At 40.5% G+C, this 27,038-nt stretch overlaps 1 protein-coding gene across 1 annotated transcript; it reads right to left on the bottom strand.

Annotated features, from left to right (window-relative positions):
* Positions 1–225: 225 nt before the first annotated feature.
* On the bottom strand, positions 226–26,349 carry GMFB (glia maturation factor beta). Its single transcript, XM_053594337.1, has 7 exons — positions 26,186–26,349; positions 10,498–10,594; positions 8,771–8,820; positions 8,040–8,089; positions 7,405–7,490; positions 6,340–6,413; positions 226–4,557 (listed from the first exon to the last, which is right to left on the bottom strand). Exons 1-7 carry the CDS (start codon positions 26,186–26,188, stop codon positions 4,486–4,488), a joined length of 432 nt encoding a protein of 143 aa, XP_053450312.1. The 5' UTR covers positions 26,189–26,349; the 3' UTR covers positions 226–4,485.
* Positions 26,350–27,038: the final 689 nt, after the last annotated feature.

Below are 27,038 nucleotides of genomic sequence, written 5' to 3'. Positions count from 1 at the left end.
TCTGCTCTCACCAGCAATGAATGATTTAACATCAGATCAAGCTTCTGAAATTTTTATAATTTCAATATTTTCTTCCTCCACCAAGCTGCCAGGTTATTTGTGTTTTATTTTTGCCTTTCAGTTTTTCTGATTAGAGTAAACTGCTAGATCAGTGTGTGGTTCACACAAACCGAGCCAGGCAGGTATCAGGAGGGAAGAGGCGAGTAAAAAATAAAAAGCCAGAAGTACTTTCACGTTAACATTTTATTTAAATCAGTACAAGCACCATGCTTAACAAAAGACTGTCCAAAATAAACATGCAGAATGAGCGAGCAGAGACCGAAACCACAGCTCACGAAGCCGTGCCAGGTGTTGGTCTGGATACGCAGCGACAGAACGGTTAGATTCACAAGATGAAGTCACCTGTGTTTCAAGCCTCCTGAATGAGATTATATCGGACTATCTAACTCAGCGGGAACTGCCCTGACATGGCAGTGATCTCAAACAATATTCAAGTAATTATGTGTTTATGAATTATATTCCAAAAAACAATAAAATACAGTTTCTATCACAAGCTTCATGTCATAACATTACAAGAACATGATTACTGATTTGAAATGTCAAATGGCATAATAGGAAAGCAAATTTCTCAAGAATATTCAATTTGGTACCAAATTTCTCAAGAATATTCTATTTAAGTGGCCTAGAAGATTACTTATTACATTCTTCCAGAAGTACAAAAGATTTGTCCAGAAATGTTTGAAGCACATCTTCACATAGATTGTAAAGGCTCAAACTCTATATAGATTCCAGTATGATCAGTCTATTAAGGACAATTAAGGAAGCAACTGTACTAAGAATACTTGAACTGACAGAATCCAAGTTACTCTCTACTCCACCAAATGTCAGCATTTAAACTCTTAAGAAAATAGCTATTCATCACTAGTCCACATACGGATTAGTAACATCACTGGGGTTTTAAAAGTAGTCCAAACACTTTCTAAGTACACCATCTTAGTATGTATGTTGGTGGGGATAAAACAGCCAAATTTAATTTGGCAATAAACTCCCCTAACTGGAAATGTAGTTAAAGTGTCAGACAAGGATACAGTTTATGGCTGCATTTGACTCCTGAAAATAGGAGATAAAAAGGGAGGGAAAAGTGCTGACAAGTATTTTGCCACACAGATTTCAATAATGACAATAAAAAATTTAGCAACACCCTCTTAAACAAGAGTATGTTCAACTGCCCTAGGCATTTAGTAAACTTTTTAGAAATAGACAATTTGAACATTTATTTTAGAAGTCAAACAAAAACAGTCAACCAACTTTTTTCCGAACGTACTTGCTTCAAAACCAGAACAAGGTGATTACTATTCAAAACTCAGACATTTTGGAATTTCAGCATAGTAACCTGAGAACAGTTTTCTTCACATGTCATTTACATTGTCACAAAGCCTATACTAAGTAATACTGTGATTATTAGTTGGTCCTATTTTGACACTGGATGCTCTGCAGAACTTATACAAGGCCAACAATCCCAAACTAACATTGACTTAGAAGACCGTGAAGAAGGGTCCCGGGGAAAAAAGCTGCTGACACAAAGATAAAATCTAAGGCTGTAGGGGAATGGCTGTACCAGAAAGATATGGAATGTGAAGACTGGCATTATGAAATCTGGAGTTACTATTTGAGGGGAGGCAGAAAAGAGACTGAATAAGAAATATACTTAAAAGAACACAAAATTCAGTTAGAGGAAAGGGAAATCCACATAAATGTCTGAGAACACTGTAAAGCACGGGATTTGGAAATCTTCTATAGGACATACGAAATAACAATGTCCTGATGATTGAAGAACCTCAAGATGTGATCTCGCAAAATACGCTATTGATAAGAGTCTGGGCAAGCTTAGAAAGCATGGTCTATTACAGCTCTCTGCTCCTGTTAAAAGAATAGGGGAACTAAGAGTGCCACATACACCAGGTCAATATTACCTGAGATAGCATAGAGGACTTTGAATTAAAAAAACAAAAACCCCAAAACTAGACATGCGAGACAAAATAAGGACCTCGTCAGAAACGCACAACGCAGCGCCTGCAGCCTCTCCCTGCTGTGAACCAGCGACACTCTCATCTCCTTCATTCTAAACACTGGATGCCCCACTCTGTTCCATCTGCATTTCACAGAACTATAAGCAAGTTATTTCCATTATCAAAGTACCTGTCTGAAGAATTGTTAACTTGCTGGGTGAGTCTTCTCACTCTCTGGAGATTGGGACCAAAGACCCTTTCCATTCAATAACGCAAACAAATACCCACTCCAACACTTGCTCAACTCCAACTAACTTCCTGTGAAGCCTAACAGCGCTGGGGACAGAAGATGTTCTATTCAATATTGTGAAAATTCCAACTATCTTTACCTCTTTATTGAAGTTGGCACAGAAACTCAAAAATAAAAAGAACATATGAATGGAAAATATGCCGACATAAAAAACGTCTTTGCTAGTTTTGAAATGACTAAAATATTGTCAATGTAAGAATTCATCAAAGACGTTTCATCTTGAAGGGCGTCTGGCTATTTCAGGGTACCAGTTCTGACTTTTTAACTAAAAAGATGCTTTTATACCAGGTGTTCTATTGCAAATCCAGTAACAACTCAAACTCAAATAGGTGAGCTAGGAGCAACCCAACAAAGTTGAAGTGGAGTCTTCTGCTAGAAAAGGAGGTGCATCCAATATAGCCAGGAAACCTCCAGAAAACTGGAAGACGATCACAGACGGCCTGTCCACGTGCATGACCTGAGGATGAGCCTACGATGCTTGGCTCTCCCTGAGTGCCTGTTCCTTTTGGGGTTATTGATCATGGCTCTGGGAATAGTTCTCTGACACCACGGTTTTGTCTAGCACAGTGGTTTTCAACCTTCCTAATGCTGCAACCCTTTAATACAGTTCCTGTCGCGACCCACAGGTTGAGAACCACTGGACTCTAGCGGATCAATGGTAAAAGCCGTAGGTACTTTTATCGCTAAGCTTGCTAGAGTGAGAATGCACAGAAACAAGCCTTTAGTGACTGGGTCACCCATAGCCAGCACCTACCTATCTGTGTATGGACCTTCAATAATTTTTGGCCTTTGGAACTTTTAAAGTTTCATAAGCATTGTTTTTAAATTCAAATAAAATTTGGCTTAAAAAAAAAAAGAATTCATCCACCAAACTTGGTTAGTCTTTAGAGCCTCTAGATCTATTATCAAAACTATTATCAAATTAATGTTAAACGGTTACTTGTATGTTCTTAAAAGTGTGCCAAGTAGTAGAATCCCTGCTTTATCCCAAGGTTACCATTGTCTAACAAGACTTACATTAGCCACTCAAGTCTCCAGTCTATAATATCTATCTCCTGACATTTAGGATGTAAAATGTGATTTCCACTAATAAGTTAATGTTATTAACTATAGCCAAAGTTTTAAGGTAAACAATTCCCCACCCCATGGCACAAAACTAATCACAAGTATACCCAAATTTATAGCTCCCAACTGCCATGTATGTGATTCACCATTGCAAGCAGATAGTTGGAATTTTAAAATAATAGGAAGTTGATTTTATTACAAATTTCAGATATACACATTAAAAAATTATTTTACTTGGACCCTTTAAAAAGTATTAATTTCACCAAATCTGGAATACTGGCAGTGTAAAAGTCTTAAACTAACTTTAAAGCTAACAAATCAAAGGCACAGTATTAACACATTTAAAGTAATTAGTGTTCACAGGACAGTAGGCGGTGCTTTATAAATAAAGTATTATTCACCTACATTTAAAACTATTTAGAAATGACATAACCAGGAATGAAGCCCTTGATTATTACCACCCACCAGTTTCTAAGACTAAGATGCTACTTTCCATAACAAGAAAACCTAAATCTAACTCCCAGATCTTAAGAATGAGTGAGTGATGAACCCAGTTTCTAGACATGATTAAAAAAAGACAGGAAACCAAAGAAGACACAGAATTGATGAGAAATGTACTCATAGTGCAAGTCACACTACCGTAAATTACTCATGGCTCAATAGTGGATCATTCAAGTCTTTGACCCTAAATTAATTTCAATGATTTGACATGTGATAATGTGTTATTTTCATACATAAACTGCTAATATCCAGTATTTGTCAAAAGGAGGCAACTGTTGTCTCTTACAATCTAATATCCACTTTCCAATGGTGTCTGTAAAGAGTAACACATTCTGAACTCTAGGTTATAGAAGTTAGTCACAAGAGTGCAAAGCGTCCCTGGAGAGAGCAGGGCAAGTGGCAGGAGACACTTCACCAGGTTTCATTACTAGGAAGATGATTTCCTCTTGGTTCAAACTTTGCACAAATGAACAATTTTTCTTTACTGCAGAAAACAAACTTGTAAGTAACAGTGCATTTTTAGGCATAAATAAGTATTTATGTCTGATTCCAGTATGGTCAGGTTAATACATAAATACTTCAGAAACACAGAAGTTCACATTAGTGGAAAAATCCAAGTTTCTCACGTAACCATTCTTCAGTTAGGTCTTCCGTATTTCTTATTTCAAATACCTTAAGGAAAAACACTTAGGTCATACTCTGACACTCTTTAAAAAAAAAAAAAAAAAAAAACATATTATATAATTGAGTATTATACCAAAGTCTGTTTCTTTTTTTTTTTTCCTTCAGTTTTTGGCCGGGGCCAGGTTTGAACCCACCACCTCTGGTATATGGGGCTAGCGCCCTACTCCTTGAGCCATAGGCACAGCCCAAAGTCTGTTTCTTTTCATATTGATCATAAGGCAATACTTATTTCTTTTAAATTCTAAATACTGTAACCAAATTTCAGCAACCAAGATTGCAGAAAGCCAAAACTCTCTTAAAAGCACAAATCTACAAACATTCTAAAAGAACAGTTCTGTAAATCTGCAGAGACCCCTCAATTGTTTCTAAAATCAATCTAGTTCAGACCTGAGGTCCTCCACAGCTGTGTCAGATGTTAACCCCAGATGCAGACTGTTGATAAGGATGGAACAAAGGCCCACAGCTACAAGTCTCCAGCAAGAAGGTGAATTAAGATAGGCCCAGGAAGAATAATAGCTAGAAAGAGACCATGTGTCATAGCAGAAAGGATGGGATTTGGAGCCAGATGTGAGTTTAAATAACAGCTCTGTCATTTACTGTTATGCAACTCTGGGCAAGTCATTCACCCTCTGAACCTGTTTCCCTGTCTACAGAACGGGACCACCACCACCAACCTCACAAGATTGGTGAGGTTTTAATCCTGTAAAAACTCAGGATTATTTGTAAAAGTAACTTCTAAATGGTTAACATGTTGACTCAAGCACTTTAGGGCACACCCAGGACCTGAGGCAGTAAACAGAGTTCCTTTTTAACTACCCAACCCCTCAAAGCAACGCCAGTGTCTTCCTATGGTACAAGTTAGGAAAAAGTAATGTCTCTGCAGTGCTGGTAACAAGGACAATCATGTGGGCAAAGGGAAAGCAGCAGGCACTCCAGTCCCCGAGTTGATGATTAAGCACTCAAGGGGAAAATACAGATGCTACAGATTCTTAAATTAAAACCTGAAAGGAAATACTGTTTCGTACCATGTTAGTAATAATTCTATTTCGAAATCTTAAATGCTATCTACATGCTTTTTCTTTTTTTTTTTTTTTTTCTTTGTGGTTTTTGGCCAGGGCTGGGTTTGAACCCGCCACCTCTGGCATATGGGACAGGCGCCCTACTCCTTGAGCCACAGGCGTCACCCTACATGCTTTTTCAACTTAAACTAATATGGACAAGTTAAAGTTAGAGAGCAAGTTAACTCTCGTAACCTTTTAACTTCAAAAATAACATAAAACAACAGGGACATGTTAAATCTTCAAGGAAGTATTCACATCTAGAATGTCTAACATTATTAATATCCTTAACAATTTAATTTCATATTGGGAAACAATACAACTGTGTAATAGAAAGGAACCAGCACAAACTTGGTTCATTTTGGACTGTGGTAAAAGGCTCAGAGCAGCCTTCATGCTGACCTTTATCCATCAGAAATTACATTATGAGAAATGAAGAACCCTGAATAGATTCAATCCATACAGTGGCTTTTCGAAAGTTGCCTACATTTAGAAAGTGATTTCTTCTAATCAACTTAATCATTCAAAAAAATACATTTTGGTTTTCCATCAGTCTATTTCCAACTAACAAAACGCTTTGATTAACTTATTGCTCTAGTACGATAAACCTTCACCAGCACAAAAAATACTTACCCTTCAGACTATTTTAGCTACTGCTTTACACACTAAGGGAAAATACTATCTCAACAAGCAAGTCAAACAGAAATACCACCTTGGTGAGTTCAGCTGTCTGGACTAGCTTATTCTTACTCCCAGCATACATCATCTGTTGTTCAGGCTTACATCCTGGAAAAGAGAGATTAGTGTAGAAATGAGATGTTGATTTTGAAAAAGTGATGGGTTTCCATCATTGTTATTTTTTAAAATGACACAGTCAGGATTTCCTTTGCTACTGAATGTATAGTGTGTGCATAGTCTGCATTTTGAGTCTTATGTACTGCATACGGCCTGCACAAAGAGACACAAATTATAAATAAACAAGTCTATGGGTCAGCAAAAATAAGCAACTTGAGACCTCAATAGAGCCTAACTTTTCAAGTCTTACAAACACTTAAGAACTTTTCAGCATTATCTTAATTTTGACACTATATATATTAATTTTATGGATGCCTAAAACGTAAGATTTTGGTATACTGGTTTTGGTATGGCCCAGCAGGCTGGGAAATCTGTTTTGAAAAGAAGTTATGTTCTGCATACATATTAAGTTGAAAATATACTGTAGTATCTTTTAAGTGCTAAGTAAATGACACAAATAATAATGTTCAGAGAAGACTCCAGTAGGCCTTTATTGTAGGCTTGTAGCAGCAGTTCTGCTAACAGCATCCTTAAATGCCAATAACCCATTTTAACACCCAAAGTAAGCTGCCCTGGCACCACTTTCGAGATTATAGGCACATCACTGGTAATTACCATTTAGAAGATTAACACAAATATGTATCATGATTATATATGAAGTTCACATACTTATAACCAAGATTAAAATATATAAGGAAATATACTTCTGATATCTAAAAATGTCATTTCATTTCAACATATTTAAAATGTATGTATGATTTGATTCAACAATTACATCTTTAGGAATTTATCCTAGGGGAAAAAAACAAGTTCTAAGTCCAGAGATGATGTTTTACAGTAACTTCTTTCCAAGGATGCACCCTCCTCAATTTAAGTTATTCAACACCTTTTGTCTTTAAAAGTAGCATGAAATTTTCCTAGTATAAAAATAGTTTAATTGGATTAAGAGCCAAATATGCATCATTTAAAGAAATTTACTTACCAACAGGACTGGAGAAAATAAAGCACAGAGGGTATGAAACTCTCCCATCATCGTGTTGGTATTTGTAACTATACACTATGAAGGTTTTTCTCAAGTTAAAGAAACTAAAGTTACTGTTCTGAGGCAGGTGCTCACCACACCCTGAGAGCACCGTCCTACTGATTCAGGCCATGCCTCCACCATTATCTTTCTTCCAAATTACAAATGGGCCCCAAAGATAAGTTATAAAATCATACAATCTCCCAAAAAGAAATGTTTTTAAATTTAGATTTTTCCTTCCCAATTTTTATCTATATACAGTATATAATAAACAGAACTGTTTACAAAATGATTCATCTTCATCCCACTAATACATCAACTTTTCTCCTCCTTTAGTTCAACATACGCCTAAGTATTTTGTCTGTGATCATGACAGGGAAGCGTATCTTTTAAACCATGTGTCTTATAAAAGCTTAGCAAATGAGCTCATAAATGAAATTCTGACCAGTAAAGAAACAAATTTTTTTTTTTTTTAGTTTTTGGCGGGGGCTAGGTTTGAACCTACCACCTCTGGCATATGGGACCGGCGCCCTACTCCTTGAGCCACAGGCGCTGCCCAAGAAACAAATCTTTTTAAAGCACCGAGACAAGGATATCGAGGTTGGCGTTCAGGTAGTTCATCTTTCAGTTCATCTGGTGAAATGCCCTGGGAACACAGACAAAGCAACTTTAAACCTTGTCTTACCCGTAAGTCCTTAAGAGAAACACCCAGCGCCCCTCTACTCACAGTTATAGATTCACTACTACCTGCCACACAGTCAAACTGCACTTCACTAAACCACACAGAAGCTGGAGTCACTTGACTCTCAGTCCCATCACAGCCGCAGCCCACTCGGTCTGGTTCCATCCATGAACCAGGCATTGGGCTGCAAGGCAGAGCCTGTGCTCACACTCCAGTGCCAAGAAACCCTGGACGGCACAAGCTGACACCTTAGAGAGGAAACAGTATCTAATTTCAGAAAAGAAAATTAATTTCTTTTTACTCTAAATTAGTTACTTAATTTGTTAAACCAAATACTGAAGTTGTAGGGTTTTAGGCTTTACTTACTAGCCAAGCAATTTAGAATCAAGTTACAAAGTTGACTCACTTCTTATTGGGCATATGTAGCCCTAACTTCTACCAGTTATTACACTGCATTTCATTAAAGAAGGAAATTAAGTTAGCAACACAACATTTTACCATTAATCAGCACATGCTTTTCATGCGTAATGAGTATGTATTTAAAGAAGCTTCAGGAGTCATTTTAGAAGTACATGTAAATAATACAGTCTTTGGAGTAATAGAAATTGCTTAACTATAAAATTGTATTTAATTCAGTGAACAAACCTCAAGCTCTTCATCCAGCACCACCAGGCGTTTATCTTTGTCAATCTTCACTAAAATAAAATACAAACAAATAAAAATATAAACTGTGATTGTAATGTGACCTCGATCTACCCAACTCACAGAGTCTCAGCTTTTCAGGGGACATCTAAAATTAAAACATCAAGAAACACATGCACACAATTCAGTCACAGTTTCAATTTATGGTCTATTAGCCAGTTTTGCTTTCTAAGCAGCTGGCTTTTAAAAGCCTTTACCCACAATTTCCAAGACCTGGTTTGCTTATTTAGAACTCTATGTCAACTCCTGGTATTTCCTGTGTATATGAACTTTGTAACTCAAACACAACTTCCTAGATAATCAGCAAACAGTCTGAAAGGTTTACTGTGATGGAGACTGGTGTCTACACAACACCGTTTGACTGCGAGGAAAAAGTGGACCCAGGATCAGGATGAAGAAACCTCAAACTTCCCCGTTGTCCAGAGTGAGGATTTCATGGTGTGTTCCATTCTGAGAAAGTAAACACCCAAGCAGCAGTGGCATTTGTCTAATGAAACCCAAAGCCAGCCTCAGTAACTTTAAACAATCCATGTCTCTATTCCACCCCATTAGTCTGTTGACCACGTTTGGTTCTGTCCTCATTTCATGGAATTCCTTGAGATACAATCAAATCTCAAATAGCTTTATCCTCTGCAGTGTCGGCACTGACAGCCATTTTCACTTCTAAGAACTGTACACTGACATCATAGTATTTACTTGTAATAAAACCAGATTCATGACAAGCTGCCACTTGATTAAGTCGCATCCGCTGGCGCACCTCTGCTGAGTGCCGTCCATACGGAGTTTTACGTCTGCACCCTCTCATCCTTCTCTACCTTTCCAGATTACTACCCACATATTAATATTACCTACTAATGTAAGAAACATCTTCAGAGTTCGGATACAGCTCACAGTGAAAGAGGTGACATGCAAATCATTCCTTCCATTTTCAGAAGACAGTGACACTTAAAAGTACTCTACATGAAACTAGAGTCCAGGTGTAGAACTGGAGTTAGCCCCAAAGTCACTTTACATATAATGTTGAACTTCACCATTTTAAGGTAGAAGCAAAGATTTCTTTTTTTTTTTTTTTTTTGGTCACCCTGGGTAGAGTGCTGTGACATTGTAACTTAAAGCAATCTTGGGCTCAAGTGATTCTCTTGCCTCAGCCTCCCAAGTAGCTGAGACTGTAGGCACCTGCCACAAAGCCTGGCTATTTTTAGAGACGAGGTATTGCTCTGGCTCAGGCTGGTCTTGAACCCATGAGCTTAGGCGATCCACCATCTCGGACTCCCAGAATGCTAGGATTACAGGCATGAGCCACCACGCCTAGCCAGAAGCAAAGATTTCTGGTTGAGGATGAACGGCCAGGCTATTTTTAAGTCTCCCAAGAAGGATGGAGTTAGATAAGTGACCACAAACGGGAATCCTCATTCCCCAGGGGACCATCTAGAATTGTGCAGGGGACTGAGAGAACTATAGGGAGGCAGCAGGACACTCCGCCTCTGTTCTGTGACACTAGAATTAGCTGTTACTTATTTTGAAAAATGATCTTTGGGGGAGGAGTGTGAAACTAAAGAGACAACATTACTTTCTAAAGGTCTATGCACAACAATGTTCAGTTTATTCAATGTGAATAAGAAAAAGCAAACTAAGACCATGTAACTTTGAGGCAATCACTTTTAGCTTACTTATAATGGCAGCATTGTTCGTTTCTTTGCGAAAACGAAATTTTCTCAGCTTTTCCACTAAATCTTCAGCAACATCACAAACCACCAAAGACTCACTCTATAAAAGAAGAAAAAAAATCACATATAAAATAACATGACTTCGGTATATGTACATGTTAAAGTTATAAAACCTAATACCTTTAAAAAGGGTAAACTGACATTCACCAAATGTCAATTAAACGAAAGCATTAAAAAAAAAAAAACCCACATGAACACTTTAGAGAACTGTAAAACCAACTAACCTTGGGATCTAAACAGTCAGTCATACACATTTGTTCATCTTACAAATGCAAGGTAAATCTCAGCTGTCCTTTGGCTAATGACTGTCTCAAAAACCAGACACATAATAATGTGCAATTTCCTCAGAAGTGGAGGGTAGGGAAGAATATGGGAAAAGCTAAGGATCACCCTGCACTGTAAGAAAAAAAGGCAAGTATCATATTTTTGTATAGTGCAGGAAGAATGCGAAAGTCATCTTACTACACTTGCAAGTAGCAACAACTTGGTTCATTTTGGGTTCTCACAATTGTGGGGGTAAAAAGCCCAATACAAATAATAAAAGTATAAATAATAAACTGTAAGAGTAAAGACCAATGACATTTTATAACTTAATTAAATGACTAAGGAGATGTAAAATACTAAAGTAATAAAATGAGACATCAGGAGACATAACTGGCACCACAGAAATGCAAAGGGTCTTTAGAAACTATTATGAACAGCTACATGCCAATCAAGTGGAGAGCCTAGAAGCAGGGTGGCGGCCCCATATACCGAGGGTGGCGGGTTCAAGCCCGGCCCCGGCCAAACTGCAACCAAAAAAAAAATAGCCGGGCGTTGTGGCGGGTGCCTGTAGTCCCAGCTACTCGGGAGGCTGAGGCAAGAGAATCGCTTAAGCCCAGGAGTTGGAGGTTACTGTGAGCTGTGTGAGGCCACGGCACTCTACCCGAGGGCCATAAAGTGAGACTCTGTCTCTACAAAAAAAAAAAAAAAGAATCTAGAAGCAATGAATGAACTTTAGACACATACATCCTGCAAAAATTGAACCATGAAGAGAAAACTGGAACAGACCAATAACTATAGAGAAATAGTAGTGAGTCTCCCGTCAAGAGCCCAAATAAAAGCCTGACAACTTCACTGCTGAATTCTACCAAACATCTAAAGCAGGCGTCCTCAAACTTTTTAAACAGGGGGCCAATTCACTGTCCCTCAGACTGTTGGAGGGCCGGACTATAGTTAAAAAAAAAAAAAACTATGAACAAATTCCTATGCACACTGCACATATCTTATTTTGAAGTAAAAAACAAAACGGGAATAAATACAATTCACACTGCTTCATGTGGCCTGCGGGCCACAGTTTGAGGACACCTGATCTAAAGAATAACTAACACCAATTCTACTCAAACTCTACCAAAAAAAACTGAAGAAGAGGAAATGCTACTGAACAAGGCAGCATTCCCCTGATGCCAAAACCAGACAAGGATGCACCACAGGCCAGAGTCACCAAGGAGCACAGGTGTAAATACCCTCAGCAGAATACTAGCAAACTGGACCTAAGAACACATCAAAAAGACTATCCAGCAGGACCAACTGAGATGGTTTCAGACGTGCAAATCAATTCATGGTATATATCACATGAACAGAATCAAGAACAAAAATCATATGACCAGTGCAACAGATGCTGAAAAAGCATTCAGTAAAACTCAACATCTCTTCATGATAAAACCCTCAACAAACTGGGTATAGAAATAACCCATCTCAAAACAATAAAGGCCATATATGACAAACCCACAGCTAACATCACTCTGAATGGGAAAACCTGAAATCCCCTCCTTTAAGAACTGAACAAGTCTTCTTTAAAACAAGGTAGTTGAAACAGTCCGTGTTTTGAGGGGGTGGAGCAAGATGGCAGCCAAGTAACAGCTTCCCTGCAACTGGGCACTGTTGAGACTGGGGAGATAAGACTCCAGGCATCTCTGGCTGGTGGGATCTGCCTATAATCATCCCTTTGAGGATACAGGGAGTCAGCAAGGGACTTCTGGACCCCAAGAGGAGCTCAAAGTGGAAAACTGGCAAGTGGTTGTGTGTGTTCGATGGACCTAATCCCGCCGGCAGCCGTTTAAGTACAAGCAGCAGTGACACTGCGAACAGGAAAGGCCTTATCTGTGAACTGTTTTGGTGTTTTTGGACTTGGCACTCAGTTGAACTGCCATGGGGAGAGCTTGACCAGGAGTGCGGAGAACTTTGGGCATTGTCTACAGCCCCAGACTGAGCCGCTGACCAGGAAGGAGCTAATAGTGTTCGGCAGTGGACCGCAGGGAGCCATTGTGAGAGAACTGCCCTGGCAAGCTCCACCCTCAGGGTCGCACAGCAAGGATCGGGTGGGAGCTAGTAACCTAGTGACAGAGCAGCCTAAATGCGGGGACTGAGCCACCTTACAGACCTACCCTCAGGGGCAGAGTGAGACCAGTTTTGGCAAACTATAGCCTCGGGGTTTTGCCCTGGGTAGAGTACCGTGGAGTCACAGCTCATAGCAACCTCAAACTACTGGGCTTGGTGCCGCCCAGACCTCCATAGGAGCTGCTCCGCGACCCCTGACCCGTGCCCACGGGGCCTCCACATGCTGGACCAGGAACTGCAGAAACGATGCAACCCTGCGTCCTCCCTCCTGTGTCCTCCCAGCTTCCACACTAGCCCATTCATCTGGACAGGGACTCTGGTAGCCGCGTGCCCTCCGGAGCCCTTCCTGCCTCTGCGCAGAGCCCTTCTCCTGGCCAGAGACTGCTGGAGCCTTGGGCTCTCTGTGTCAGGGTCACTGGGCACCAGGCACTCCCAGAACCGTCCACACCACCTCCCACCCTGTTCCTGGATCCGGGTGTGTCACACTACGGAGCTGCCTACACAATCAGAACTCCCTGGCTGGGGCAGCCCCAGAGGAACTACACAGGGTCACTCCCTACAAAGATCCAGCAACAATAGAGTGATCCCGCTGGGGTCTAATCTTGGAGAGACACCTCCCCAACTCTGAGGACAGCCAGAGGCAACAGTGAAAAACAATTATGAGGCGAAATCAACAGAAAAACTCTGGCAATATGAATAATCAGAGTAGATCAACTCCCCCAAGGATCAATGGGGCAGACAGAGCACAAGATCCCATGCACAAACAAATAGCTGAGATGTCAGAAATCGAATTCAGAATCTGGATAGCAAATAAGATCGATTTAGAACGCCAAACAGTAACCCAAAAGATATCTCAAGAATTCAACGAATTCAAAGACCAAATGACCAAAGATTTTCACACATCAAGACAAGAAGTTGCAGCCCTCAAAGATCTGAGAAACACAGTAGAATCCCCCAGAAACAGAATGGAGCAAGCAGAAGAAAGGATTTCTGAAATTGAAGACAAAGCTTTCGAATGCTCCCAAACTCTCAAAGAGTTAAGAGAAATGGAGGGCAAAAACAGATCACCCTTTCAGAGAACTCTGGGATAATTCAAAGAAAACCAATATTCGTCTTATAGGGATCCCTGAAAGCGACAAAGTGGCTTCACAATGCACAGAGTCTCTTCTCCATGAGATTATAGAGGAGAACTTTCCAGACATACCAAGAGATTCTGAAATTCAGATAGCAGACAGTTTCAGAACTCCAGCATGACTTAACCCAAATAAGACATCCCCCAGACACATCATAATCAATTTCACTAAAGTTAATATGAAGGAGAAAATTCTGAAAGCAGCCAGACGAAAGAAAACCATCACCAACAAGGGCAAGAATATTAGAATAACTGCAGATCTCTCTGCTGAAACCTTTCAAGCTAGAAGAGGATGGTCATCGACTTTTAATCTCCTAAAACAAAATAACTTTCAACCCAGGATCCTGTACCCAGCTAAAATGAGCTTCATTTAATGATGGAGAAATTAAACACTTCAATGACATTCACACGTTGAAGAAACTTGCCATAACTAAACCAGCTCTCCAGGATATTCTCAGACCTATCCTCCATAAAGACCAGCGTAATCCTCCACCACAAAAGTAAACCCACCCAGAAAATTTTGATCAAATTCCAACTTCCACAGTCGCAAAAGGATTAAAAATGTTGGGTGGTGGCTGTGGCTCAGTGAGTAGGGCGCCAGCCCAATATACCAAGGGTGGTGGGTTCAAACCCAGCCCTGGCTGAACTGCAACCAAAAAACAGCCAGGCGTTGTGGTGGGCACCTGTAGTCCCAGCTGCTCGAGAGGCTGAGGCAGGAGAATTGCAGAAGCCCAAGAGCTGGAGGTTGCTGTGAGTCCTGTGACAACGTGGCACTCTACCGAAGGCAGTAAAATGAGACTCTGTCTCTACAAAAAATAAAAATAAAAAATTCCACCGGACTCTTGAAAGGCTTATCAATATTCTCAATTAATGTGAATGCTTTAAATTGTCCTCTAAAGAGGCACAGGTGGGCTAACTGGATACAAAAACTCAAGCCAGATATCTGCTGCATACAAGAATCACATCTTACTTTAAAAGACAAATATAGACTCAAGGTGAAGGGATGGTCATCTATACTCCAAGCAAATGGAAGGCAGAAAAAAGCAGGCGTTGCAATCCTATTCACAGATGCAACAGGCTTTAAACCACCCGAAATAAGGAAGGATAAGGATGGACACTTCATATTTGTTAAAGATAATACTCAATATGATGAGGTTTCAATTATTAATATTTATGCACCCAACCAGAACGCACCCCAATTTCTAACAGAAACTCTAGAAGACATGAGCAACTTCATTTCCTCCAGTTCTATAGTAGTTGGAGACTTTAACACCCCTTTATCTGTGCTGGATAGATCCTCCAAAAAGAAGCTAAGCAGAGATATTTTAGATTTAAACTTAAACATTCAACATCTGGACTTAACAGACATCTACAGAACATTTCACCCCAACAAAACTGAATACACATTCTTCTCATCAGCCCACAGAACTCCAAAATCGACCACATCCTAGGCCACAAATCTAACCTCAGCAAATTTAAAAAAACAGAAATTATTCTTTACATCTCCTCAGATCATCATGGAATAAAAGTTGAACTCAATAACAACAGGAACCTGCATACCCATACAAAAACATGGAAGCTAAACAACCTTATGCTGAAGAATAGACGGGTTATAGACGAGATTAAGAAGGAAATCACCAAATTTTTGGAACAAAACAACAATCAAGACACGAATTACCAGAACCTCTGGGATACTGCAAAGGCAGTCCTAAGAGGAAAATTTATAGCACTGCAAGCCTTTCTCAAGAAAACGGAAAGAGAGAAAGTTAATAACTTAATGGGGCTTCTCAAGCAACTGGAGAAGGAAGAACACTCCAACCCCAAACCCAGCAGAAGAAAAGAAATATCCAAAATCAGAGCAGAACTAATGAAATTGAAAATAAAATAATTATACAATAGATTAGTAAATCCAAAAGTTGGTTTTTTTGAAAAGATCAATAAAAGAGATAAACCTTTGGCCAACCTAACCATGAGAAAAAGAGTAAAATCTCTAATTTCATCAATCAGAAATGGTAACGATGAAATAACAACAGACCCCTCAGAAATTCAAAAAATCCTTAATGAATACAACAAGAAACTCTACTCTCAGAAATATGAAAATCTGAAAGAAATCAACCAATACCTGGAAGTACGCCAGCTACCAAGACTTAGCCAGAACGAAGTGGAAACGTTGAACAGGCCTATATCAAGTTCTGAAATAGCATCAACTATACAAAATCTCCCTAAAAAAGAAAAGCCCAGGACCAGATGACTTTACGTCAGAATTCTACCAAACCTTTAAAGAAGAACTACTACCTATATTACTAAACCTCTTCCAAAATATAGAAAAAGAAGGAATATTACCCAACACATTCTACTACGAAGCAAACATCACCTTGATCCCCAAACCAGGGAAAGACCCAACAAGAAAAGAAAATTATAGTCCAATATCACTCATGAATATTGATGCAAAAATACTCAATAAGATCCTAACAAACAGAATCCAACAACACATCAAAAAAATTATACACCACGACCAAGTGGGATTTATCCCAGGGTTTCAAGGCTGGTTCAATATACATAAATCTATAAATGTAACTCAGCACATAAACAAACTAAAAAATAAGGACCATATGATTCTTTCAATTGATGCTGAAAAACTTTTGATAATATCCAGCATCCCTTCATGATTAGAACACTTAAGAAAACTGGTATAGAAGGGACATTTCTTAAACTAATAGAGGCCATCTACAGCAAACCCACAGCCAATATCATATCGAATGGAGTTAAACTGAAATCCTTTCCACCTAGATCAGGAACCAGGCAAGGTTGCCCATTGTCTCCATTGCTCTTTAACATTGTAATGAAAGTTTTAGCCATTGCAATTAGGGAAGAAAAGGCGCTCAAGGGTACCCACATAGGGTCTGAAGAGATCAAACTTTCACTCTTCGCAGATGATATGATTGTATATCTGGAAAACACTAGGGATTCTACTACAAAACTTTTAGAAGTGATCAAGGAATACAGCAATGTCTCAGGCTACAAAATCAATACCCATAAATCCGTAGCCTTTATGTATACCAATAATAACCAAGCCAAACAAACAGTCAAGGACTCTATTCCTTTCACAGTAGTGCCAAAGAAGATGAAATATTTGGGTGTATACCTAACAAAGGATGTGAAAGATCTCTACAAAGAGAACTATGAAACTTTAGCAACATATAATTTTAATGTAATTCCTATTAAAGCTCCATTGTCATATTTTAAAGATCTTGAAAAAAATCTCGAATAGCCAAAAACATTACTCAGCAATAGAAACACAGCAGGAAGAATCACACTACCAGACCTGAGACTGTACTATAAATCAATAGTAATCAAAACAGCATGGTATTGGCACAAAAACAGAGAAATAGATGTCTGGAACAGAATAGAGAACCAAGAGATGAATCCAGCTGCTTACCGTTATTTGATCTTTGACAAGCCAATTAAAAACATCCAGTGGGGAAAAGATTCCCTATTTAACAAATGGTCTGGGTGAACTGGCTGGCAACCTGTAGAAGATTGAAACTGGACCCACATGTTTCACCATTAACTAAGATAGACTCTCACTAGATAAAAGATTTAAACTTTAGACATGAAACTATAAAAATACTTGAAGAAAGTGCAGGGAAAACTCTTGAAGGAATCGGCCTGGGTGAATATTTTGAGGAGGACTCCCCAGGCAATTGAAGCAGTATCAAAAATACACTACTGGGACCTGATCAAACTAAAAAGCTTCTGCACAGCCCAGGCAATTGAAGCAGTTATCAAAAATACACGGACCTGATCAAACTAAAATCTTCTGCACAGCAAAGAACATAGTAAGTAAAGCAAGCAGACAGCCCTCAGAATGGGAGAAAATATTTGCAGGTTATACCTCCAGTAAAGGTCTAATAACCAGAATCCACAGAGAACTCAAACGTATTAGCAAGAAAAGAACACATGATCCCATCTCAGGGTGGGCAAGGGACTTGAAGAGAAAATTCTTTAAAGAATGATCTACAAACACATGAAAAAAAGCTCATTCTCCTTAATCATCAAAGAAATGCAAATCAAAACTACTTTGAGATATCACCTAACCCCAGTAAGAGTAGCCCACATAACAAAATCCCAAAACCAGAGATGTTGACGTGGATGTGGAGAAAAGGGCACATTTCTACATTGCTGGTGGGAATGCACACTAATACGTTCCTTCTAGAAGGACATTTGGAGAATACTTAGAGACCTAAAAATAGACCTGCCATTCAATCCTATAATTCCTTTACTAGGTTTACACCCAGAAAACCAAAAATCACAAATAACAAAGACATCTGTATCAGAATGTTTATTGCAGCCCAATTCATAATTGCTAAGTCATGGAAGAAGCCCAAGTGCTCATCGACCCACGAATGGACTAGCAAATTGTGGTACATGTATACCGTGGAATATGATGCAGCCTTAAAGAAAGATGAAGACTTTAACTCTTTCATGTTTACATGGATGGAGCTGGAACATATTCTTCTTAGCAAGTATCTCAGGAATGGAAGAAAAAGTATCCAATGTACTCAGCCCTACTATGAAGCTAAACTATAGCTTTCACATGAAGGCTATAACCCAACTATAGCACAAGACTATGAGGAAAGGGCCAAGGAAGGGGAAGGGAGGGGGGAAGTTAGGGTGGAGGGAGGGCAATGGGTGGGGCCACACCTACGGTGCATCTTAGAATGGGTACAGGCAAAACCTACTAAAGGCAGAATACAAATGTCTACGTACAATAACTAAGAAAATGCCATGAAGGCTACGTTGAACAGTTTGATGAGAATATTTCAGATTGTATATGAAACCAGCACATTGTACCCCTTGATTGCACTAATGTACACAGCTATGATTTAACAATTAAAAAAAAAAAAAGAACTGAACAAGACAAGGATGCTGCCCACTTTTACTTCTACTCAGCATAGTACAAGCAGGTCCTAGCCAAAGCAATTAGGGAAAAGAAATAAATAAAAGGCATCCAAATTAGAAGGAATTAGTCAAACCATCTTTGTTCACCAACGATATGATCTCATACTTAAAACAAACCCTTAAGACTCTACCAAAGAACTTTTAGAACAGATAAAGGAATTCAGTAAAGTTGGAGAAAACATAATCAAAATTAAAAAGTTAGTAGCATAAAGCCGGGCGCGGAGGCTCATGCCTGTAATCCTAGCACTCTGGGAAGAATCACTTGAGCTCAGAAGTTCAAGACCAGCCTGAGACCCCGTCCCTAAAACAGCCAGGCGTTGTGGTGGGCACCTGTAGTCTCAGCTACTGGGGAGGCTGAGGCAAGAGAATCACTTGAGCCCAAGAGTTTGAGGTTGTTGTGAGCTATGACACCATGGCATTCTACAAAAGGTGACAAAGTGAGAGACTCTGTCTCAAAAAAAAAAAAAAAAAAAAAGCCAGTAGCATTTATATGTGTGTTGTACACCAACAGCAAACAATCCAAAACAGAAATCAAGAAAATAATTTCATTTATAATAGCTACAAAAATAAAGATCTCTACAATGAAAACTATAAAACGCTGTTAAAAGAGTTTAAAGAGGACACACAAAAAGTGGAAAGATCCCATGCTTATGAATTAGAAGACTTAATATCATTAAACTGTCCAAAGTGAGCTGCAGATTCAATACAATCTCTATCAAAACATAAATACAGAAAAAAAATCCTAAAATTTATATAGAACTACAAAAGACCCCAAATAACCAAAACAATCCTAAGTAAAAAGAACATAGGTGGAGACATCGCACTACTTCCAAATATATTATAAAGCAATAGTAACCAAAACAGTATGACACTGGCATAAAAACAGACACAAAACCAATGGAACAGAACAGAGAACCCAAAAGTAAATCCACATATTTACAGCTAAGTCATTTTCAACAAGAGTGCCAAAAGCATATATTAAAGAAAGGATACACTCAATAAATGGTGCTGGGAACACTAGATATCCATATGCAGAAGAATGACATCAGACCCCTAATCACCACATACAAACATCAACGCAGAATGTATTAACGATTGAAACTACTAGAAGGAAGCACTTCAGGATGCGGGTCTGGGTCTGGGCAAAAATTTTTTGAGGGGTGAGGGGCAGCGCCCGTAGCTCAGTAGATAGGGCGCTGGCCACATACACTGAGGCTGGCGAGTTCAAACCCGGCCCATCTAAATGAAACTACAATGAAAAATAGCCGGGTGCCTATAGTCCCAGCTACTTGGGAGGCCGAGGCCAGAGAATCACTTACACCCTAGAGTTTGAGGTTGCTGTGAGCTGTGACGCCATGGCACTCTACCCAGTGTGACAACAGTGAGACTCTGTCTAAAAGAAAATAAAGACTTTTTGGGGTGGGACCTCAAAAACATAAGCAACAAAAATAAAAATAGACAAATGGGATCACATCAAGCTAAAAACAACATCTGCAAAACACAGGAAACAATCAATAGAGCAAAGAGAAAACATACAGAAGGGAAGAAAATATATGCAAAGTACCATCCAATAGGGTCAATAACCAGGATACACACAGGGTACCAAAAAGTGTATACACAGTTTAAGAAAAAAACCACTCAAATTGTAATATTCACTATATGCCAATAACACAAAATGAATACAAGTCACATTGAGCACCTCTTGTAATTGCAGAAGTCAAACATGACTCAAGTCATCTATAATTAGATTTGTATTACAAATCTAACACAGTTTTTTCTTTTCCTAAAATGTGTGTATGTATATATATGTGTGTGTATATATTTTGGCACCCTTATATAAGACACTCAAACAACTCAACAGTAACAAACAAACCAATTTAAAAAATGGGCAAATGACATGAAAGCTATAACCCAGTTATAACCTAAGAATAGGGGGAAGGGGGAAAGGGAGGGGGGCAGAGGGAGGTGATTGGTGGGATTACACCTGCGGTGCATCTTACAAGGGTATATGTGAAACTTAGTAAATGTAGAATGTAAATGTCTTAACACAATAACTAAGAAAATGCCAGGAAGGCTATGTTAACCAGTGTGATGAAAATGTGTCAAACAGTCTATAAAACCAGTATATGGTGCATTAATGTACACAGCTATGATTTAATAAAAAATAAATAAATAAAAAATTTTAAAAAATGGGCAAATGACCAGAATAGATATTTCTCAAAAGAAGACATACAAATGCAGGTATACTCATGTGAGAGAATGTTCAACATCACTAATCATCAGAGAAATACAAATTAAAACCACACTGAGATATAATCTCATTCCAATTAAAACAGCTATTATCAAAAAGAAAAAAAAAAATTGGGCCTGATGCAGTGGCTCACACCTGTAATCCCAGCACTCTGGGAGGCGTAAGCAGGTAGATCACCTAAGCTCAGGAGTTTGAGACCAGCCTGAGCAAGCATAAGACCCATCTTTACTAAAAATAGAAATATTAGATGGGTATAACGGCAGGTTCCTGTAGTCCTAGTTACTGGGGAGGCTGAGGCAAGAGGATTACTTGAGTCTAGGAGTTTGAGGTTGTTGTGGGCTATGTTGCCACTCTACTCATGGTGACAGGGAGACTGTCTCAAAAAAGAAAAAAAAGTAAAAAGAAAAGAAAAAGTAACAGATGCTGGCCAGGATGTAGAGAAAGGGGAACACTTGTACACTGTTGATGGGAATGTAATTTAAGACAGCCACTAAGGCAAATAGTAGGGGGTACCTCAAAAAACTAAAAATAGATGTACCATGTGATCCAGCAACCTCACTGCTGAGCATACATCGGGGGAAAAAGGGGGGGGGATCAGCATATGAAGAGGTAGCTGCACTCCCATGTTAATGGAGTGCTGTTCACAACAGTCAAGACTTGGAAAAACCTAAGTGTCCATGAACAGATGAGCAGACAAACCATGACACATACACACAATGAGTATTATTCAGACATAAAAAAGAATGAAATCCTGTCACAGCAACACACATCAAAACGGAGGACACTCTGTTAAGTGAAATAAGCTGGGCACAAGATCAACGGCATGTGCTCCATTCACATGTGGGGGCTAAAGAGACTGGTCTCACCAAGACAGAGCGGAGTGAGAGCTACAGAGGCTGGGAAGGGCGGGGGGGGGGGGGCCAACGGAGAGAGGCTGGTGAAATGGTACAGAAATACAGGGAGAAGGGACAGTATGGGGACTACAGATAATAATCATTTATTGTCAATTTCAAAACAGCTAGACAATTTGCATTCTCAACAAAAAGAAATAATGTTTTGAGACCTAATTACCCTGATTTGATCATTACACACTGTGTGCCCACATCAGAATATCACATGTACCCATGACATAGACTATTACGCATCAAAAAGGGAAATGAAAGAATATACAAAAGCAAAACCAGATAAAATATATAAAAGCTAAAAAAATCTTTAAGAAATTAGCAAGAATGTTACAGAACCTCCCCCAGAAATCTGGCAGGGAATGATCAAAAGTATTCTTCTTTTAGTGGTACATGTATTACTACAAGCAAGCACATAAAAATCTTTCCCTTTTTTTGATACCAGTAAAACTTAAATCACACATAGAAATAAAGAACAGTATTGTGCTTCAACTATCAACATGCAGCCAATCTGACTTCACCCGTTAGCAAAACTAACAAGTATTCTAAATTTTTGTTTAGGAAAAGACGAATTTACCATAAAAGTCTTATCTTCCAGTTCTGATACAGCTACTTGCTTAAGCTTCATGTTGTAAGGAACAGAAATCAAGCAAAAAATATGCTGTGATTCAATTTTCATAGCTCATCTTTGCATTTTTACCCCTCCCAATACCCCAATAAGCCCAAAAAATCCTTTCTACAAGAGAAAGGACACAAGCTCTGCCAACTAATTGCTTACAGTCAGCAGCACTCAAGCACCAGCATAAAAACAACTCAATAAAGGACTCAGGCTCAGCCACCTCTAATTGCTCACAGTCAGCAGCAGTAGAGCATGGGCATAGAAACAACTCAATAAAGGACTCAGTCACAGCCAACTAATTGCTTACAGTCAGCAGCACTCAAGGATGAGCATAAAAACAACTCAATATGGTAAATGTCACACAAAGTACAGTGCAGAGTCGAGCTCAAGTGTTGGTTGATTGGTCTATCCACACAACGAACATTTAATGAGTGCCAGCATCATGCTAAGGGCTAGCAACACAATCAACATAAAAAGTAAGTGACAGATACGGTCTCTGTCCTGGGTGAGCTTACATCAGTTTAGTAGAAAAAGAGATCTACATCAAAGTAATCAGGCTACAATACGCCAACTATACCTATGAAAGGGCTAGAAAGGAGATACGCTGTGAACCCTTCATCTGACTAGTGAAGAACAAGGTGACAGAAGGCTTCCCTGAAAAGTCATCTGAAGAACCTGTCCAGAGAAACTTCTGATTAAAGTGAGCAAGGCACATGCAGAATGACGAAAGGCCAGCGTGATTCAAGTGCAGACAACGGGTTGGACTACAGAGGTCCCAGTGCTCACAGTCGGCATCAGTGGATTCAACCAACAGAGGACAGAAAATATTTCGGAGACCAGGTACGATGACCTGTAATCCTAGCACTCGGGGAGGCCAAGCCAGGTGGATCACCTGAGCTCAGGAGTTGCTCAGCCTGAGCAAAAAGCAAGACCCATCTCTACTAAAAATAGAAAAATTAGCTGGGCATTGTGCTGGGCACCTGTAGTCCCAGCTATTCAGGAGGCTGAGGCAAGAGGACTGCTTAAGCCCAAAAGTCTGAGATTGCTGTGAGCTGTGACTCCAGAGCTCTCTAGCCAGGTGACAGAGGGAGACAGGTGGTGGTGGTGGGGACCAATACAAGAGAAAGCAATACAAACTAAAAACCAACACAGTGTAGCTATTCACAAAGTATTGACATTGTGTTTAGGTATTGTAAGTAATCTACAGAAGATTTAAAGTATATTGGAGAATGTGTTTGGTTACATGGAAATACTACGCCATTTTATAGAAGGGACTGGAGCAACTGTGTATTTTGCTAACCATGGGGGATCCTGGAACCAATTGCTTAGAATTTCCCTGGTACAGGCCTTTGGTATTTCCTCAGGACATCAAGGAAAGACTGTATTTCGGTTTCGATCCTATAAACAAAGGGAAACCATGAAGGTGTTTTAGGCAAGGTGGGGAAGGGAAACGTGTTTGCAAAAGATCACATTTGCTGTGATGTGCAGATAACAAGGCAGAAGGACAGGATGAATTCAACAAGACTAGTTAACCAGTAAGACTAGTCCAGATGAGAGACAACAAAGTAGCTGAGAAGGCATGGTGATGAGGATGGAGAAATATGAGCACAGTGCTAATAGAAAACATGCATCAGTTACGTCCGTCCCATGGATTTACCTTCATGCTCAAACCAATCACATGAGATGGGTACTTTTATTATACCTATATTGCAAGAAACTAAGCTTAGGAAAGTTAAATATGTTTTCCAAAGTCACATAGGTAGTACAGCCAGGCTTCAACCCAGGCAACCTCTCCTAACCCACTCTCTTAGCCACTACAAAGGAGCTAGGGACAGACTGCACCATGCAGGGGCTGGAAGATGGATAAAGGAAAAAAAAAGATAAAAGAGTTAACAAGATGACTATTAGGTTCCTGGCTGGTGTACCAGACTAAATGGCACAAACTTTCACAAAGTTACAAACAGGGTGGCCTCTGTGGGTGCTGGCCCCATATACGGGAGGTGCGGGTTCAAACCCAGCCCTGGCCAAAAACTGCAGAAAAAAAAAGTTACAAACATGGAGAAAAGGCCACATTTAAGGGGAAAGAGCATGAGTTCTATTTTGGACAAATGGAGGTGGCTTTGAGGCAGCCAAGAGGGGAAAGGCTTCTCAGGGAATGTTAACTAAACAGTGCAACATATAGATCTGAAATGGATTGCAGAAGCAAGGTCTCAGCTACAAATTCACAAGTCATCTGAATACAGGTGTTAACTGAAGTCATGAATGTAGATGAGAATACAGAATGAAAAATGAAGGATTAGGATGCAGTATGGGACTCCTACGTGTACTGTCGTGGAAATAGGGAATAACCTGCAAGAGAAACAGATGGACCAACAGGAGAAGCAGGAAGAAAACCAAGAGCTCTGTGTCCAGAAGCCAAGAGGGAAGAATTAAGGGAAGAGAATGCTCCAAAAAGGAGAGAATCAACACCCTGAAAAGCAGCTGAAAGGTCAGAAAAGATAAAAACGGAAAAGAGACCACTGGATTTAGTGACCACGAAAAATCTCTTCGACAGAAGTGGGTTGGGGGATGGTCACTGTTTTGGCTGCTGTTGTTTCTAAAAAGATGAGGGAATGTATCCAAAAGATCCTTGATTTAACTATACGTTTTGTTTTTATGCTTGGGTCCATTCCATACAAGAATGGAAGCCAGGGGTGGCACCTGTGGCTCAAAGGAGTAGGGCGCCGGCCCCATATGCCAGAGGTGGCGGGTTCAAACCCAGCCCCGGCCAAAAACTGCAAAAAAAAAAAAAAAAAAAGGGAAGGGAAGCCAAAGCTCCCACACCCAGGAAAACTAAAGCTTGCGACAATTACTTTAAGGCCCAGCGCCAAAGCCTTTGAATAAAAAGGTTTCCAACGGCAAGAAAGCAAAGATAAGAAGAAATCCTCAGTGGAAAGCTGAGGAAGAACCAAAAAAAAAAAAAAGAGAGAGAGAGAGAGAAAGAAACTAAGGCGAGGCCGAGAGAATTCGATGCCCTCAAGCGGGAAGGTGTTGGAGGCCCGCCGGCCGCTCAGGCCTGGCCACGGCCTGGCAGGGAAGCCGGCGCTCCGGGAGCCTTCCGCTGGGGCCGGCCCGCCGCTCCCACCTGCAGCTCGGAAGCCGGAGCCCCCCACGGGAAGGGCCCCTCGCCGCGCCTGCGGCTGCACGCGACCCCGGGCTGGCTGGAGGAGGCCGCCTTCCCCGCGCGGCGACCACGTCTCTGGCCCGGGGGCGCTGCCGGCAGCCGGGCGGAAGCGGCCGCAGACCCACCCGGGGCGCCGCCCGCTGCGGCCGGCTCCGGAAAACAGGGACGGCCGGCTGAATGGCTGGCCCAGCTTCCAGCCTCCGCCCTCCCAGGGAAAACTCACCATTTTCCTTCCGGCCGTCGGCGCCCGTCGCCTTCTCGCAGGTCCCTTTAAGAATGCCGCGGCGGCCGCCTCCCTTCCTGCCTGGCGCCCGGCGGAGTCGCCCCAGCGATCCACGCGGCCTCAGAGGCCGGCACGTGACCGCGGACGGCGGGCGGCGCGGCTCAAAATTCACCGGGATGCGCGCGCCGGCCGCCTCCTGAGCCTTTTAGTGGAGGATGTTCCGCCTGGCTGTACCGGATCCAAGCTGCGTCCTTAAAATTCAACGTCATCCTTAAAACTTAACTTTTTTTAAGCTCTGAGAGCAAGTTTATGTTAATGATGTCGATGGTAAATGTGTGCTGACCGTAGAGTCCCTTCCAACTTTGATCACCCTGAAATCGAGGCACATCTGCCTTCCTCCTAGCCTCTCCAGAACCCCACCTTTGACCCCTGCTGCCTTCAGGGACTGGCTAGTACATTTCATTTCCCAGAGGTATTTATTTGGTGACGTATGATTGAAGGATGGCTCTCATGGGCCACTGCCTAACTGAACATCAAATGTCTCTGCAGGGGACAGAGATGACAGAACAACTCTGCTGTTAAATACAGGGAGGAAGATGGTCTGGAAAAAGTGCAGTTTGGACTCTAGAATTCATACAAGTGCCTTCAATGAAAGAAACTGCCTAGGGGCCAGAATCTCATTTCATTTACAGTTTATCCCTAATTGCTAGCGTGATTCTCGGTCAGTTACAGAAGTTCAGTTACTATCTGCTGGATGAGTGAAGGAATCAAAGGAAAAAGCTCCAGAGGGCAGTAACACTGCCATCTTTCTTCACTAGTTATTAGGCAACTATTAGAACTATTAGTTTGTATT

The sequence above is a fragment of the Nycticebus coucang genome, chromosome 6 (genome assembly GCF_027406575.1).
Source record: "Nycticebus coucang isolate mNycCou1 chromosome 6, mNycCou1.pri, whole genome shotgun sequence".
NCBI classification, from domain to species: domain Eukaryota; kingdom Metazoa; phylum Chordata; class Mammalia; order Primates; family Lorisidae; genus Nycticebus; species Nycticebus coucang.
This window is presented reverse-complemented; position numbering and strand designations above follow the sequence as displayed.

Coding starts and splice junctions, on each gene's coding strand:
- GMFB (XM_053594337.1), bottom strand. Junction 8,821..10,497: donor GAACAATGCTGCCATTATAA/GTAAGCTAAAAG, acceptor ATTTTATTTTAG/TGAAGATTGACAAAGATAAA. Junction 6,414..7,404: donor TATTTTCTCCAGTCCTGTTG/GTAAGTAAATTT, acceptor TCTCTTTTCCAG/GATGTAAGCCTGAACAACAG.